The sequence below is a fragment of the Telopea speciosissima genome, unplaced genomic scaffold (assembly GCF_018873765.1).
Source record: "Telopea speciosissima isolate NSW1024214 ecotype Mountain lineage unplaced genomic scaffold, Tspe_v1 Tspe_v1.0679, whole genome shotgun sequence".
Lineage (NCBI taxonomy): Eukaryota > Viridiplantae > Streptophyta > Magnoliopsida > Proteales > Proteaceae > Telopea > Telopea speciosissima.
In genome coordinates this window covers 1-17918 of record NW_025318015.1, presented here as the reverse complement: position 1 = coordinate 17918, position 17918 = coordinate 1, and the positions used below count along the sequence as shown (strand labels likewise).

At 40.8% G+C, this 17918-nt stretch overlaps 1 protein-coding gene across 1 annotated transcript; it reads right to left on the bottom strand.

Moving 5' to 3' along the window:
- Positions 1 to 7529: 7529 nt before the first annotated feature.
- Positions 7530 to 8741, bottom strand: LOC122648272 (mediator of RNA polymerase II transcription subunit 33B-like). Its single transcript, XM_043841505.1, has 2 exons — positions 8598 to 8741; positions 7530 to 7912 (listed from the first exon to the last, which is right to left on the bottom strand). Exons 1-2 carry the CDS (start codon positions 8615 to 8617, stop codon positions 7555 to 7557), a joined length of 378 nt encoding a protein of 125 aa, XP_043697440.1. The 5' UTR covers positions 8618 to 8741; the 3' UTR covers positions 7530 to 7554.
- Between the last annotated feature and the right edge of the window lie 9177 nt (positions 8742 to 17918).

Sequence of the window (17918 nt, the reverse complement as noted above, 5' to 3'; positions counted from 1 at the left end):
CGATACAATGATGATGATGATGATGATGATGACATTGCGATAGCACTGATGACATACAAACAGCGAGAGGAGGCTAGGGATTTTAGGCGGACTGTTTCAGGAGTAGAGTAAGTTTTCAAGATGATCAGCAGAGACAAAGAATAGGGGGTAGTGGAGGAGCTAGCAGTTATGGAGGTCCTAGAACTTTGAATCCTTTTAAAAGATCACAAAGTGTGAGGGCAGCCCCAACACCTCTACCGGTACCAATACCACCATCAACTTCTGATCCTAAATTGCATAAGAAGAAAGGAAGCAGTCAACCCAGAATCAAAGGAGCATGGAAGGGGATGAAGGGATTGGTTAAAGAATCAATAGCTAAGTGGATGCTATACCATACCATCCCAGCAAACACTGCACAAGGCCCCCATTATGATACCATGATAGATACCATTGCAGAGGCTGGCCCAGGATTCAAGGGCCCCACCCCATATGAGGTAATGAATGTTTATCTACCTCAACAAAAGAGTGAGATTGATGAGTACATTAGTGAGATGAGGAATATGTGGGAGACATATGGGGTGACTATAATGGCAGATGGATGGACTAGGCCTACAAGAAAGTCCATCATCAATTTCATGGTTTATTGTGATGGGAGGGCGGTGTTCCTCAAATCGTGGATGCATCGAAAGAGATAAAGGATGCAAAATATATTTCTGATTGTTAAAGGAAGTAGTGAAAAAGATGTGGGTATTGAGAATGTTGTCCAGTTATAGCGGACAATGGAAGTAACTTCAGCTGGCGGTGAGAAGATGATGAACAATAGTAAGTACCGGCTCTTCTGGACTCCTTGTGTAGCCCATTGCATTGACTTAATGCTAAAAGATATGCGAAAGTTAAAGTTGGTGAAGACTGTGGTTGAAAGTGCAAGACAAGTCACCAACTTTGTATACAACCACTCCTATGCATTCAATCTATTGAGGGGAAAATGTGGGGGTGACTTGGTTAGGCCTGGCATCACAAGATTTGCCACCAACTACATTGCTCTCAAAAGCATTGAGACAAAGAAGGTCGGGGAAGCATGTTTGCTTCGAGGAGTGGTTTGAATGGAAGGGTTCCAAGATCTGCAAATGGGAGGAAGCACAAACAACGATGTCATCGAGGACTTACGGACCAAACTAAGCGAAGTGGTGAAAGTTTTAGAGCCGATAGTTAAAGTTCTACATGTTGCTGACACCGCTCACGAAAGGCCCAACCATGCCAGTCCTATATCTTGCAATAGACTTGATGAAAGATAGTATCTATAGTGTGGCTCCTCGCGAGCAAACACTTCTTAGATATCATAAATGCTCGCTGGGAGAATCAACTTACGCATCCACTGCATAAGGCTGGTGGGTAAATTTGTTTTATGTTTACTAATTCATAGTATTATTATTTACTAATTACCTATGCATTTGACAATACCTCTATTCTATATGTCATATTTCAGCATACTACTTGAACCCTAAGTATCAATATAACAATAGGCTTAGGTTGGAAACTCAACTTATTGATGCTGTGAAACAAGTAGTGAAGAAGTTGGAGTCGGATGGTGCGTTCTGAGCAATTTGCAACAATGAAGTGAGTTCATTTGGAAACTCAACTTATTGATGCTTTCAAATAAGTAGTGAAGAAGTACTTACTAATTTTCCACATGGGTGTAGATCAAGGTATTTAGGGATGCATTGGGAAGTTTTGGAACCGAGGTCACGATCTGGCGAGCACGTGGTGATCTTTGGTAATTCTTTTAAGTTTTAAATTACATATGTATTAAAATTTGAAAGTTGAAAGTTGAAACATTTGACACATGTCTTTTTTGTTGTAAACTTGTAATGCAGCTGAATGGTGGGTATTGTATGGGGAATCGGCTGAAAACTTAAGAAGAATAGCAACTAAAGTCCTTGCCCAAACATGTTCTGCATCTGGTTGTGAGAGGAACTGGAGTACCTTTGCACTCATCCACTCCAAAAGGCGCAATGATTGGGGTCTCAACGTTTATCCGACATGGTGTATGTACGCTCAACTTGAGGCTGAAACCGCAACACATACGCATGGGACATGAGGGACGAGGGGCACCATTAATCTAGCTGACATCTTTCAAGTTGACTCAAGCGATGAGGACCCTATTGTGGATTGGGTGAGGATAGAGGTGAGCCAGTGTTGGATGAGGAGGGAGGTAGGCCCGACCCCATGATAACTTCTAAGATTGGTCGATGTGGACGAGTATATGGGCACGCCGAGGTCGGATACATGCGAGGAAGCCTCACCCATACCATTCCAGGCCACTAGTGGCAATGTTCTGATGATGAAGACGGTCAAGTCCTCGAATGATGATGATGGTGATGATGGTGATGTTGGTGGTGGTGATGGTGATCTTTGGTGGTGGTAATCTTGGTGGTGGTGATCTTTGGTAAAGAATTTGACGGCATGCGAGAGCGTTATGTGGTAGGCCAGGAGGCCCGGGATCGGCACTGTAGAGCACTCCGATTCACTGGAGAGACACGGTTTGATCATGCCACACAGAATACGGACCACGGAGCACGTGCCCCGCACCCCCACCCTCGAGAGGCCCCCTGCATACATACAACAGAGCGTAGGGTCGACAAACACGATTCAAACTGATCACATGGACATTGATAACCTATCTCTCTGTTGGTGGTTTGAGTATGGGTGATAGGGAGGAGGACCGCGACATTGGCGTGCCCCATCTTTTGAGCGCATACACTCCATTGGCATCGGATTATGGTGCATCACAACCTTACGGTGGATATGGATATGGATCATCATCATATGGGCGGTTTAGTGGGGTAGGGACTATGAATACGATCCCGATCCAGGGACATCTTGGATCATCTTTTGTAGATAACATCTTTGCATACCCTAGCGGACCTAGCTACCAACCTCACGGCCATACATGCGGCCAATGCCATCGCCTCTTGCGCGGCGCCAACATCATATCACAGTGGATCATCTTCTTCACGGATGGATCGATTGGTAACCCTAGTTTATATCCTAGGATAGGTTACCTACATGTTGATGATTCCATTTACGTGACACTTGTGGATGACTACACTCGTTTCTTCTCCGATTCTATACCGTGGTCCACATATGTCCTTCAAACAGAGAGCGATGGGCGTCGACTCGCGAGGCATGAGTGGGATTGATCCAGGAGGCACAAAGAACTACTATTAGCGATTTAGCGCTTGTAATTTGTAACTTAAGTTGTGATTTCATTAATCTATGTGTATTTAACTATTTATACATTAGGGTCGGCGACCGTATGTCAATCAAGGGTGCAAGCCCAATACACCAATTTGAATTCACATTTTTACAATTTTATGGTTTAAATGTGTTTATTAAGCTTAAATAAGGCTGTCCATGAAGTTTAAGGCCTAGATATGGCCAAATACCCCCCGAGATGGACCCCCGAAATATTGCAGAAAAAATGCAATATTTCGGTCATATTTCGCGATATCTCGGATATTTCGGATATCTCGGTAGGCCCGAGATACCGATATATCGCGAGATATAGTACTATGGAAAAATCTGAAGGGGATGGTGAAGGAATCTATAGCTAAGTGGATGTTATACCATACCATCCCAGCAAACACAGCACAAGGCCCCTTTTATCAGACTATGATAGATTCCATTGCTGAGGCTGGTCCAAGGTATAAGGGGCCCACCCCATATGAGATTATGAATGTGTATTTGCCCCAACAGAAGAGAGAGCTTGAAGACTACATCAATAAAATGAGGGGGCTGTGGGAGAACTATGGGGTGACCATAATGTGTGATGGTTGGACTGGTCCTACAAGAAAGTCCCATCATCAAATTTATGGTGTATTGTGATGGGAGGACAGTCTTTTTGAAGTCTATTGATGCATCCAAGGAGAAAAAGGATGCAAAATATATCTACAAATTGCTAAAGGAAGTGGTAGAAGATGTAGGAGTGGGGAACGTTGTCCAAATTGTAACGGACATCGGAAGCAACTACAAGAGTGCCGGTGAGAGGTTGATGCAAAACAATAAGTACCGGTTGTTTTGGACTCCATGTGCTGCCCATTGTATAGACCTCATGTTGAAGGACATGGGAAAGATCAAATTGGTACAACATGTTGTGGAAAAGGCAAGGCAAATGACCAACTTTGTCTACAACCATGGGTTTGCACTAAACCTCTTGAGGGAGAAGTGTGGGGGTGTCTTAGTGAGGCCAGGCATAACTAGATTCGCCACCAACTACATTGCATTCAAGAGTATAGAAACCAAGAAGTCTGGACTGAGATCAATGTTTGCTTCTGAAGACTGGTTCAACTGGAATGGGTCTAATACCCATGGTGGTAGGGAAGCACAAGCTACAATTTCATCAGATGACTTTTGGTCTAAGTTGCATAAAGTGGTACAACTTCTGGACCTAGTGGTCAAGGTTTTGCATATAGTTGATTCTGCTATCAAGGGATCAACCATGCCACATCTATATGCTGCCATAGACTTGATGAATGAAGGTGTTTACAATGCAAATCCACGAGGTAGCAAACACTTTCTCAAAATTATCAAGGAGCGCTGGGAAAATCAATTTATGCATCCACTGCATAAGGCTGGTGAGTGTACACTCTTTGTTTTTTATGCAATTACATCTTTTAAAGTTAATTTGAAGGATATATTACTAACTAGTCAATATGTAATGTCAATTTCAGCATATTATTTGAACCCCAAGTACCAATACAGTCATAGGCTTGGGTTGAATAATAGTCTTATTGACCCAGTCAAAGAAGTAGTTGCCAAGTTGGAGCCGAATAGTAAAGTACAAACGATATGCAACAATGAGGTGAGTCTTATAAGTTATAATTCATTTGGAATTACTCAATTCAATACTAAATAGTAACGAGTCATTACTAATTTTAAATATTTTCCAAATGATTATAATTGAAGACTTTTAGGGATGCATTGGGAAGTTTTGGAACCGAAGCTGCACAGCAAGGCCGGACACGCGGTGATGCCGGTACTCATTAGTCATTACTTCATTAATCATTACTCAATTCAATATCTTATTCTTTTGAAATGAAGGTGACATGTTTCTTTTGTTGTAATGCGTTGAATGGTGGGTGTTGTATGGGGTTCGTGAAACAATTTAAGAAAAATAGCAATCGAGGTTCTCTTCCGGACATGTTCAATCTTGTGAACGGAATTGGAGTACATTTTCTCTCATCCACTCCAAGAGGAGAAATAGATTGGGTTCTGAACGTCTCTCTGACTTAGTGTATGTGCATTATAATTTGAGGCTGAATATGCAACACATACGCATGGGACAAGAGGGTATCAGGGAAAATATCGATCTCGCCGACATTTCCAGGTGGAGTCGGATGATGAAGATCCTATTGTTGATTGGGTGAGGGATAGACGTGAGCCAGTGTTAGATCAGCCTGGAGGTAGACCTGACCCCATGATCGCTGAACACATAGAAGCTGATGTGGATGACTTCATGGCTGCAGAGGGTGAGGTACATGGACGGGACACGTCACCCATACCGTTCCAGTCTACTGGTGGTGTTGATGAGGAGGATGAAGATTGGTCTATGTCATCTGGTAGAGATGGTGGTGGAGATGGTGGTGGAGATGGTGGTGGTGGTCCTGGTGGAGATGGTGATGATGGAGGTGATGATGAAGGTAATGATGGACGTGATGATGATGGTGATGATGGTCAAGCATATGAGGGAACTCGAGTCCCGTTTATGGTACAAGAGCAGCAAGAGAATCCGTGCCCCCACCGGCCCCACACTAGCTACACGGCCCACATCGTCCACCTCGACCTACTCCAAAAAGCAGCGTGGCCAGTGCCATCCTGGTGGTCGTGGTAGTGGTACTAGCAGGCAGGCTAAGCTTATGGACATTGATGCCCTATCTGGCTCTGTTGGTGGACTGAGTATTGGCGATAGAGACAGTAGATCGAGTGGGCATTTCCGTGCCCCATCTTTTCATGTAGACAAGCAATCCATCTCCAAGACAATCGAGCATGGTTCATCTCATTCACATCCATGTGGCGAAGGGCATTACAGGCGTACCCTTGGGGGCGGCGCCTATATCTTCTCCATCCATTCCCGTTTGAGTATGGCTCCACTCTCAAGGATATAGTGGATCGTCTTTTATGCATGACTTCTTTTCCTACACTGGCTACCCAACCCACCAGCCACAACCGTACAACCCGTACATACTCCTAGAGCCGTCATATGACTCATATCATAGTGGATCAGTGGGTAGTACTTCTTCACAGTTTGGTGACCTATATCCTAGGATAGGTTACATTCAACATGTTGATGATGCAGTTTACATGGCCACTGTGGATGACTACACTCGCTTCTTCTCCCAGACTATGACGTGGCATGCATTTGTCCTACAGTCGGAGAGCAATACATGTCGGCTCCAGTGGACCATGAGTGGGGTTGATCCTGGACGGCGGAGTAGTTATTATTAGCAAATTTGTAAACATTTGAGATGAATGATGACTAGTTGACTACTTGAATTGTAGCCTTGTAGGGGACAATTGGGGATATTGACATATTGTGATTTGGAATGTTTGATATCATCTTCTTAAATCTTAACTCTTAAGTTGTTATTTGTTAACTTGTTATTGACTTGATGTTTTATGTACTTAATATTATGATTTATGACTTAACTTATGAGTCATTATGTTTCCAACTTAGTTCTAAGTCAATTTACTTGTTTAATACTTTAATGTACAATGTGTATGTGTAAATGTGTAATTAACTAAGTTATACACTTATACATTAGGGTTCGACCGTACGTTGCCAATCAATGGTGCACATCCAAAACACCATTTTGAGTGACTATTTTTGCAATTTGAACATTTAAATGTGTTTATATAGCCTAAAATAGGGTTTCCATGAAGTTTCAGGCCTTAACTTGGCCTAAAACCCACCGAAATGACCTATCGAAATATACCAGAAAAAATACAATATTTCGACCGAAATATCCGAAATTTCGAATATTTCGGATATTTCGGTCAGCTCGAAATACCGAAACGAAACGAGTTCTCGAACTATGGCTGCGTTTAAATTCTGTATTGTGAAAATGATTGCAAATAGGATACTGGACTTGCGATCCGATGGATTGGTTGGATGTCAGAGACATCCAGTCACACTTGGCCCTTATAAACGGGGCCGGGGTGTGACAAAGTCTACCCCTGGTCAATAATTATAAAACCCTTCCTTATCCTTAGCTCTTCATCTTACCTGGTAACCGTTGAAAAATATGGTTTGTTACAATATTGCCACTGGTTCTTACATTTGAGCTATTTATTAATTGGGTAGGCCCATAAGCAATCCGAACTGGGTTTTTGGAACCCCGGATTGCATCAGGTTCTTAATCAGACATCAAATGAGAGATGAAGAAAACAGAATTATCAAAAAGAAATGTTGCAAATTTTGAAAATAAAATCTGAACAATAACACCTGTTTGAAATCTGGAAATAATAAGAGTTCCTGAAGAGGGGAAATAAGAAAACACACTTGGCAAGGAATGGGGCTTACATGTTCAAGTGGACTAGACGAAGCAGAACCATTGCTTTTCTATTTTCTGTCAGTATTCCCAAGACCTCCATAGCCATAAAAGCATTCCTTCTGCGTAGTAGTTCACGATGTTCATTTCTTTCATCATTTTGGTTCGCTTGAGAACTTATATCCATATTCTGATGTTCTTCAACTCCAAATATGCAACTGAGTTTGTCTATTGACGTTGGTTGCAATCCCCAATCATCCAATACACAATCAATTAAACTAATGATAACAGTAAAAAGAAACAAGACAAATGCATGTCCAAGATCCAATACACAAACCCCAAAAGTCTGTGAAAGTTGCAGTGCATCATCAACAGATTTTACGATCCTGCAAAAGACAGAGAAATCTGTAAGTTTTGATAAGAATGACTGATCCTTTAGTGACAGCATTGGTAACTGTGCCGAATCTATCGATACTTGTATGTCTCTATCCCTACAAATAGGGACATAACAAAGGTTGGTAGAATGCTTGATTTATCCACCCTGAAATAAATGGTATTCTTTTACAATAAACAAGACCAAAATCACTAAGAGAGAGAGAGAGAGAGCGCACAATCAAAGAAATGCTTCTGATGCTCGAAGTATTAAATATTTAAAATACATGAAATACACTAAGATTTTTTCAGGGTGGATAAATCACTAAGATTTTTTATTCATATAGTACCTTCTTTTTTCTCTTTTTTTTTTTTTTTTTTTTTTTTTGGGGGGGGGGAGAAGGGGTTAAATCCAAATGTCAAAAGGACTGACGAGTTTAGATACATGGGTGTGGGAACAGGGTTACATAATAGATGACCCTACAAGGTCAGATTTACTGTGAGAATATTGGCAATGAAGAATTGTTACAAAGAGCTAAAAGAAACAAGTACTTAAGAAAGGGAAAGACCGACAAGAAACTCAGGAAATCTATAAGAACTTAAACAGTATAGCCCTACGCTTCTCTTCCTGCTCTCTCTTCTGTAGTACATGTGCCCACATCATTAAAACTTTGAAAGACAGGCAATAACAATACTTACTTCTCTCTCGAAGAATTCATTCCCACTGGAGCAAAGGAAAATGTGTATTGCTTTAGGAGTTCAAGATAGAGTCTGTAAGCCTCTGGCTGACTCTGCCGACGACGAATCACCCTGCCAATAAAATTGAAGGTTAAGGAAACTAATAGTCTATTTGATGCAACAAATCAAGGAAATGTTTTTGCCAACTGATACGGATATCACAAGATATCCAATTAATTCAGCTTAAACTATGGCAATCTTCCTGTGCCCTGTGGAGAAGGAAAATACGAGTCTAATTAAGCAAAATCAAGTAAATGTTAGATAATAAAAAATTTCTTTTTCAACTAATAGAATAGATCACGAAATAATCAACTAGGTCGCCAACTTGAGCCACATGGAGGCATGATGCCAGCCATTCCAGCTGTTGGATGGTTATGGGACCATCTAGAAGGCCACAAGTCAAATTTTGTAACCTACCTTAGTGGTATAGCCACCATGTGGACTCCAGCCACTTACTATATGTTAAATAAACACCTCAAACTGAATCGAATGCTCGACTGAGGTGAGAACCCTTTCCACCACTTAAAAAGGGCTAACCTCAATAGTATAGCCACCAAGTGGACTTCTCCCCTTGTCTCATCTTATGTTTTTGTTTTTTGTTTAAATTGAAGGACTTTTCACAACAACAACGTAGAAGCCACCACTACCAATCAGAAATCTGGTTTTCACACCATCGACCAACTGTGAATCCTACAACCTCTTTACATCTAGATACATGATTACATTGATGAATTGATCAATATCTATACATTGCCATTAGCAGTGAAAATGCACCAAAACAACAACATTGGCACTGAGGTAAAGATGAGATCAAATATCACCATGTAACAGTGGATAGATTGACATTCCAACAAACTGAAAACCCAACCTGCTAGGTATGTTACAACAAAATAACAACTCAAGACTTTTCCCAACGTAATGGGGTCGGCTACATGGATCATTGCAAAGAAAAATATTAATAATAATAGTACAAAGAAAGGGCACAACAACATCAACAGCAACACAGCATTATATCACCTAAATAGGGCCGGCTACATGGATCCCTGCCCTCCACTCAGCTCTATTCGATGTCATACTTGAGACGAGGCCTATACTATGCATGTCTTTCCTCACTCCATCCCCTAGAATCATTTTCGGTCTGCACCTAGCTCTTTTAGTTCCTTCAATCTGAAACAAATCACTCCTCCATACTGATGCATCCCAACTCCCAAGGCCTTTGTTGAACATGGCTATGCCACCTCAAACGACTTTCACAGAGCTTATTATGAATCAGTGCAACAACCAAATCAGTTCTAATATGTTCATTCTTTACTTTATCCTTCCTAGTTTTGTTACACATCCATCTCCACATCCTCATCTCTGTTACACGTAGCTTATCTATATGATGCTTCTTAACCGCCCAACATTCTGCCCCATACATCATAGCTGGTCGAACGACTGCTGTTCTATAGAATTTTCCTTCAACCTGTGAGGTATGTTGATTCCCTCAAACTGTTTCTATGCAAATGGGAAGTGGGAACAAAGTACAGAAGATACCAGTACAAATTTTGATTTCATTAATTAGAACATCACTTTGAGATTTAAGTTCGTTCATACAGAAATTAGCTACACAAACTGTTGGGGGGTATGATGTCTTGTATTCACTATATGGGTATTTTGGTAAAATTCATGTATAGGGTTGCACTATAAATGTGTAGCGAGGGTTCTTTCTTTGTAATAAAATCTGAGAGACGTGTGAGGACGACTGGCTGTAACCCTATTCTCCATTGACAGTGAAACAAATCTAATCTCACCGTGCACGTAAGCAATCTTGCCGAACCACGTAAATCCTTTTGTTCATTGAGTGATTGTTGTTTGTGATTTCCATTTTTTTCCACATCGTGTTAGGATTCCTTTTTTCAACAAATTGGTATCAGAGCCTCCAGGTTTTCTATTTTCTGGGGTTTGCTATCATGATGGCATGGAAGGGATCGAGTGTCAAGTATGACATCGAGAAGTTCAATGGGAAGAACAACTTCATCCTTTGACGGCGAAGGATGAAGGATCTTTTGATACAGCAGGGTTTGGCGAAGAATCTGTTGGGGAAGTCGAAGAAACCGAAGAAAGTAAGTGATGAAGATTGGGAAGAGATAGAGGAGAAGGAGGTAAGCATAATCCATCAGAATCTGTCAAATGATGTGATGTAGATTCATCACCAAATAGGGCTTCTTTGCTTAGGAATAAGTCTAGGGTTGAATTATATACATGTTGGGCCTTTGATCCCATGGGTTTTCTATGTAATAGGCCACTTTTATGGGCCTAAAATATGGGTAATTTGGTTGCATACGGGATTCCTTACTTAGTTTTATTTTTATGTAATTAGTGGTCATGTGATCACTTAAGTGATCATGTGACTTGGTTAAGTGGTCGTGTGACTATTTAAGTTGGGCTGGATTAGGACTCTATAAGTCCAGCCATGTTTTGAGTCTATTTTGATGTAGGGGAAACCCTAGGGACTACGGGTCCTATAAGGGCTGGTTAGGTAGGTTGGACTAAAGGTAATCTCCTAGGGCAAAGTTATGAAGATGGACTGGCAGCAGCATATAAAAATACTTAACATGAAGTTAAAACAGGATATTAATAAGCAATCAATATCCTAATTAGAGGCAACAACATAACAAGAAAAACCAAGGGGGAAACATGGGGATAGGGACATGGCAGCAAACACTTACTTGAGTGCAATTACGTTCAAAGTTCTGAAAATTAATTAGTGCTAAGATTAAAACCCTAACCTGCAGCCACTAAATGATAGGACAGCAAGCTAATCAATTGAAGCAATCCCTAACCAGTGGGTTAATTAATATGGTCATAAACAGGGAGTAATGGGCACAACAAAAACTGTAGGGATTGGGGATAGCATTCATGCAATAAAAATAAAAATTGAGGTGCATTCAATGCCCAAGGTAATGGGCTGTAAGAGATTAATGTAAGCAGGGGAAAGGGGCAGAATTAGAATTCGGGGGGGGGGGGGTTTGGTGTCCACAGTAGCAGCAATAGATAAGGGAAGGAGAAGATGCAGAGAAGGGAAGAGAAGAGAAGAGAAGGGAAGAAGAGAGAATAAGAGACAAGAAGCCTTACCTGGCCGGATGATAGAGAGATAGGGAGAAGAAAAAATACAAAACTTGAGGGGGAGGGGGGGGGGAAGGGGTGGAAGCAATCCACGATAGAGAGGAGAGGGAGCAGCCGAACTTCTCTGTTTTTAATTCTCATTCAATCACTAATAAAAATCGTGGGGTTTTACAAGACTTTAAAAGACACTTCACCCTAAAACAGAATATTCTATTCTAATTGGAATAAAGTAAAAGTAAAAAAATAACACTCAAGTGAAAATACCCATGGGTTGATCCATGGGTCGACCCATTGAACCAAATAAATCAAATAAACTAAATAAAGAACCAAATATACCAAATAAACCCCAAATAAACTAGCTAAACTAACTAGACTGCACTGCATCGACCCAAGTAAGCAAGTAGGGATCATCGATCCAAGAGTCAGGGGCTACTCAAGGGCTGAAATCATCGTCCACCCTCCTAGCAATACGGTAGCCTCTAAACTCATCATCCATCCATATCTGTGCTGCAGTAGGCTGATCTCTACGTCGTCGTCTCTAGTACACTCTAAACTGTCGGCTCAGTGGGTTGATGTCCTCATCATATTTCTTTTGTTATTTCACTTTCCTAGTCAGTTTAGGTTACCTAATAGGTTAAGGATTGGGTTAGGCCTTTCCTTTTAGTGCAAGAGTCTATTTTTGAGTCTTTATATTGTAAGGGGGGCACGTATTGAACAGGAATTTTGATATTAATGAAAAGTTTTTGCTGCTCTTCTTATCCATTGAAGAATTTTGTCTTGTGTTTGATCAAGGCTGGTGGGATCGATGTTTGATCCGATTGACACCTTGCGATGGGAAGCCTGGGTGGTTCGTTGGTGGGATTGGTGTTTGATCCAATCGACACCTTGTGGTGTGAAGTCCAGGTGGTTCGTTTGAAGCTCTACTTTCAAATTCTGATTTTTATTCAAGTTTTCACCATCAAACAAGCTGCTGCCAAGGAATTTCTGCAATAACAGTGAGTTTGAATCACCCCATCCCCTACAATTCTTCTTCTAATCCTCTAAACCACCAAACCCTAGCAGTCCCCCCATCTCCAAACCTTATTCCCAATACTGAATTCTGCTCAGACCAAACCAGCCATCAAAATCCCCCCATATTTGGAGCAAAGTTCCCTCCCACCCTTAGGAGAATTCGATCCAAACCCCTGCCCTAATCTCATATTCTAAACCCTAGATACCACCATTATTCCCCTTTCAAAAACCCGAAACCCTAACCCTTACCTTGCTGCCGATTCTAATTAAAAGGACTAGACTTGTCAAAACTTAACAAGACCTTCACTGGAAGACTCCCCTAAATCAACTTAGCATAACCCTACCATCAAATCCTAATCCTAATTTCATAATTTTCACCTATTTTGACCTAGCCGAATTACCTAGTTCATAGCAGATCCTGGTTTTTGGCTTCTAGTTGGTCTCCTACCAATCTAGAACTACATTATGATGCCTTACAATATGTGGTGGATCTCGAATCTGCACCAGGAAGTATCTACATGACGAAGTCCTTAACGAACTAGTTGTTCGTAAAGAAGCAGTTATATTCTCTACAAATAGAGGAAGGTACGGATTTGTTAGAACAATTCAACACGTTCAATCAATGTCATAAGCCAACTTGCAAGTCTCAAGATTTCGATTGAGGATGAAGACAAAGCACTATTGTTCTTAGCGTCGCTTCCAGCATCGTATGATCACCCTGGTAACGACTCTCTTGTACGGGAAAGAGACTCTTGAGACAGATGAAGTCACGGCTGCGCTTATGTCTAATGAAACAAGGAAGAGGGCTAGCGGTACTAAATCTCAAGGAGAAGGTCTCTTTGGGAATGTAAAGGAATAGGAAAGGGGGAGATCAAATCAGAAGAGATCTGGGAGCTGAGGCATGGTTTTAGGTCTCGGTTTCGCCAAGCCACGAAACCGAGATATACCGAGATCTCGGCAAGATGATGCCTTTTTTCTCGTCTCAACTCGATGGTAGGTTTCGGTGGCCATATGGCCATGATAGGTCGTGAAACTTTACAGCTTCCCTATTTTAGGCATTCTAAACACAATGGAAACATTAGCTTTTACAAATTCAAAACCCAAAATGATACTTTGACTTCGGACCCTAGGTTGGTAGTCTACGACGTACATGAGGTCTACCCTAGGCTATTCCACCCAATATTTATAATTCATAATTAAAATACAGGTGTAAAACAACTTAAATAAGCATTAGGAATTAAAATACATCAAACCATAAACCATTTATGCATTAGGCATCATATCCATATTTTTGTCAATTTTTTTTGCAAAAAAAATCATTTTATTTTACAGAAAAATAATTCTGCCTTAGTCAATCCATAGATCGATTAACATTGTATCACATATAAATGATATAATAAGTACATAATCAACAAATAAGAATTGATCATGTTTGAATGAAAAAATTTGTTTTTGAGATGAATAGTTACCTAACAATGTTCTTGAGAATCAAACCAACACCCTCACTTGATGTTGAAGCTTGAATGTTGAATCTACAAACTTTAATCTTCACTTGGAGGTGAGATTTGCCAAAAAAATCCACCAAAGTTGGGTTTTCCCTTCACAATAGACCGAGACTGGCGAGAGGATGCAAGATTTCGACTTTGGGGTCAAAATCTCGTCGAGAGAAGGTTTTTCTAACACTTAAGTTGGTCTGGTTCGACCGAGTGGCACTGAAACCGAGATATAGGTTGAGATCTCGGCAAGATACCGAGATCTAGGCCAAGATATTATATATTTTTGGTATTGACTATGGTCTCGTTTCGAGAACACCGAAACTGAGAAAATGCGAGATCTTGTACCATGAGTGGAGGTTGAACGAAATCAAAAGGAGGAAAAACAAAGTTGTCATGTTACTATTGCAAGAAGGAAGGCCATCTGAAGAGAGGCCGTATGAAGAGGAAGGTGGACTTGAAGAAGAACGGTGTAGACAAGGCATATGAGGAAGCCAGAGTGGCTGATTACACGGAAGGGGATGATGGAGATGTACTCTCTATATCATCAAGTAAGAATCAACTCTCTGATTCTTGGATTTTAGATTTTGGTTGTTTGTATCATATGTGTCCACATAGGGATTAGTTTGATACATACAAATAATAAAGTGGTGGCTCTGTTCTAATGGGGAATGATGCGGTATGCAAGAGCATTAGGATAGGAATTATCAAAATAAGGATATTTGATGGGATAGTAAGAACTTTATCACTTGTGAGACGTGCTCCAGAACTAAAGAAAAACTTGGTATCTTTGGGGGCACTAGGCTCCAATGGCTGCAGGTATACAGCAGTAGGTGGAGTTATCAAAGTTATTAAGGGAGCTATGGTTGTCATGAAAGGGTAGATAACAGGAAACCTATAAAGACTCATAGGGAGTACAGTGACAAGTGGAGCATCTGTGACCATAGATGCAGAGTCTAATACAGATGACACTCATCTGTGGCATAAGCGGCTGGGGCATATGCGTAAAAGAGGTATGATGGAACTTCACAAAAGAAAGTTGTTGCAATGGGTGTAAACTTGTAAACTGAACATTTGCAAGTATTGTGTGTTCGGGAAACAGTGCAAGGTTAGTTTCAGAACTGCAAAACATACGAGCAAGGGTGTGCTTGATTATGTACATAGCGATGTACGGAGTCCTTCACCAATCAAATCTAAAAGTGGGGTAGAATATTTTGTGACCTTCGTTTATGATTACTCAAGGGAAGTCTAGGTCAACTGTATGAAGTATAAAAGTAAGGTGTTCACTAAATTTAAAGAGTGGAAGGCTAGGTAGAAAGGAAGACAAGAAAGAAAATTAAATACTTGAGAACAGACAACGGAGGGAAGTACAAGTACAAGCCGTTTCTAGAACTATGCAAGGATGAAGGGATTACACGTTACTTCATGGTGTCAGATACACCACAGCAAAACGATGTAGCTGAGAGGATGAACAAGACACTTCTAGAAAGAGCTCGGAGCATGAGTCTGAATAAAGATTAAGATTTTTTGAGTAAAAGCAGTGAATATGGCATGTTTTCTCATCAATAGGTCTTCGTCAAAAGCAATTGATTGCAGAATTCCCGAAGAGGTGTAGACAGGAAAACCAATAGATTATTCTGTTTTGAAAATATTTGGTTGTCCAACCTCTGTTCATGTGCAGAGTAGGCAACATTCTAAATTAGACTCAAAGTCTAAGCAGTGTACCTTTCTTGGTTTTGAGAAAGGTGTAAAGGGGTTCAAGTTATGGGATCCTAGTTCACAGAAAATTGTGATGAACAGGGAAATTGTGTTTGATGAGTCTCATATGGTGAAGTCAAACTGCAAGTCAGAAGCAGATGATAGAAGAAAGAAGGATCTACTGTGCGAGTTGAGTTAGGTGAGTCAGAAACAGTAGGAGAAAAAAAGTCATCCAGTGACTTACCAGAACAGCAGGAAATGATAGATGATCCCTATATAGTGGTAAAGGGTAAAGGGAAACGTACTCACAAAGCACCTGTGAGATATGGGTTTGAGGACATGGTTGCTTATGCCCTCATTGTAGGTACAGGTGTTCCATCTTCCTACCAAGATGCTATAAAAAATGAGCAGAGTGATAAATGACAGCTATAATAGAAGAAATCGAGTCTCTACAGAAAACAAGACTTGGGAGATTGTTGATAAAACCCATGGGAAGAAAAATCATTGGATGTAAATGGGCCTTTCATAAGAAAGATGCAGCGTCGGAGAAGGAGCGTGAAAGGTTTAAGACCAGACTTGTAGCCAAGGGCTATGCACAGGAAGGGGTGGATTACAATGAAATATTCTCTCCGGTGGTGAAGTACACTTCTATTCAGGTACTACTTGCTTTCGTAGCTATGTTTGATTTTGAGCTTGAACAGCTTGATGTAAAGACAAACATTTCTTAATGGGGACTTGGAGGAACAGATTTACATGGAGCAGCCTGAAGGTTTCAAGGTGCAACGAAGAGAAGATCATGTTTGTCTGCTTAAGAGGTCGCTTTATAGTCTTAAGCAATCTCCTAGGTAGTGGTACAAGCGCTTTGACTCCTACATGATGCATATTGGCCACACAAGAAGTGAGTAAGATTGTTGTGTGTATTATAAAGTGTCTGATGATAATTCTATTGCTTTTTTTGTGCTTTATGTTGATGACATGCTCATTGCTACTAAGAATAAACATGAAATTATCTCTCTAAAGTCTTTGTTGAGTAATGAATTTGATATGAAGGATCTTAGTACTGCCAAAAAGATCCTTGGCATGAAAATTCTTAGAGATAGAAGTGCAAGTAAACTTTGTGTTGAGTATGTCTTGTATTCCCAGGATCCGAGTACGATGCGGATCCGACCCAACCCGACATATTTTGTGGCGCGATCCGAAGGGAGAAAAAATTGAGATTTAGTTCATGACACGGAGGGTTGGGCTGATAGGCCTAACCCATAGCAAGCAAACAAATTTCTTTGAGGGTTTGGGGGCTGTGCCCCCGAGAAAATTTTTTGTAGGCGTACATATAAGGCACTTTCTCTCATTCTAGGGTTAGACGAAATAACTTGTATCTTCGTTTTGTTTAGTGAAAAGTTTGCCGCTGCTCTTCCCGTGGACGTAGGTTTCTCGCAAAACCAAACCACGTAAATTTGTTTATGTTTGCGATTGTCTTGCTTGTTGCTTTCTTCGATCCCATATTTGGCCATCTTGTGCAATTGCGTTTTAACACTTTGGGTAACTCAAAAGAGGTATGTTGAAAAGGTGTTGGAGCATTTCAACATGGAAAAGGCTAAACCAGTTAGCACTCTGTTAGTTGGCCACTTCAAGTTATTTGAAAAGCAATGCCCTACAACACATGAGGAGGTGGAGCAGATGTCTCCATTTCCCTATGCTAACGGAGTATGATGTATGCTTTGGTGTGTAGCAGGCCGGATTTGTCTCATGCAATCAACGTTGTCAGCCGATACATTAGTAATCTAGGGAAGGAGCATTGGAATGCAATTAAGTGGATCTTCATATATCTGAGCAAGACTACAGGTTTGGGCATTATGTTCAGCAGTAAGAGAAGTTCCACAGAGCTGGTAGGATTTATTGATTCTGATTATGCTAGTGACTTAGACAGACGAAAGTCTATTATAAGGTAATGTGTTTACATTAGTTGGTGGAC

Coding starts and splice junctions, on each gene's coding strand:
- LOC122648272 (XM_043841505.1), bottom strand. CDS start 8,617: ATGAATTCTTCGAGAGAGAA. Junction 7,913..8,597: donor ATGAATTCTTCGAGAGAGAA/GTAAGTATTGTT, acceptor TGTCTTTTGCAG/GATCGTAAAATCTGTTGATG.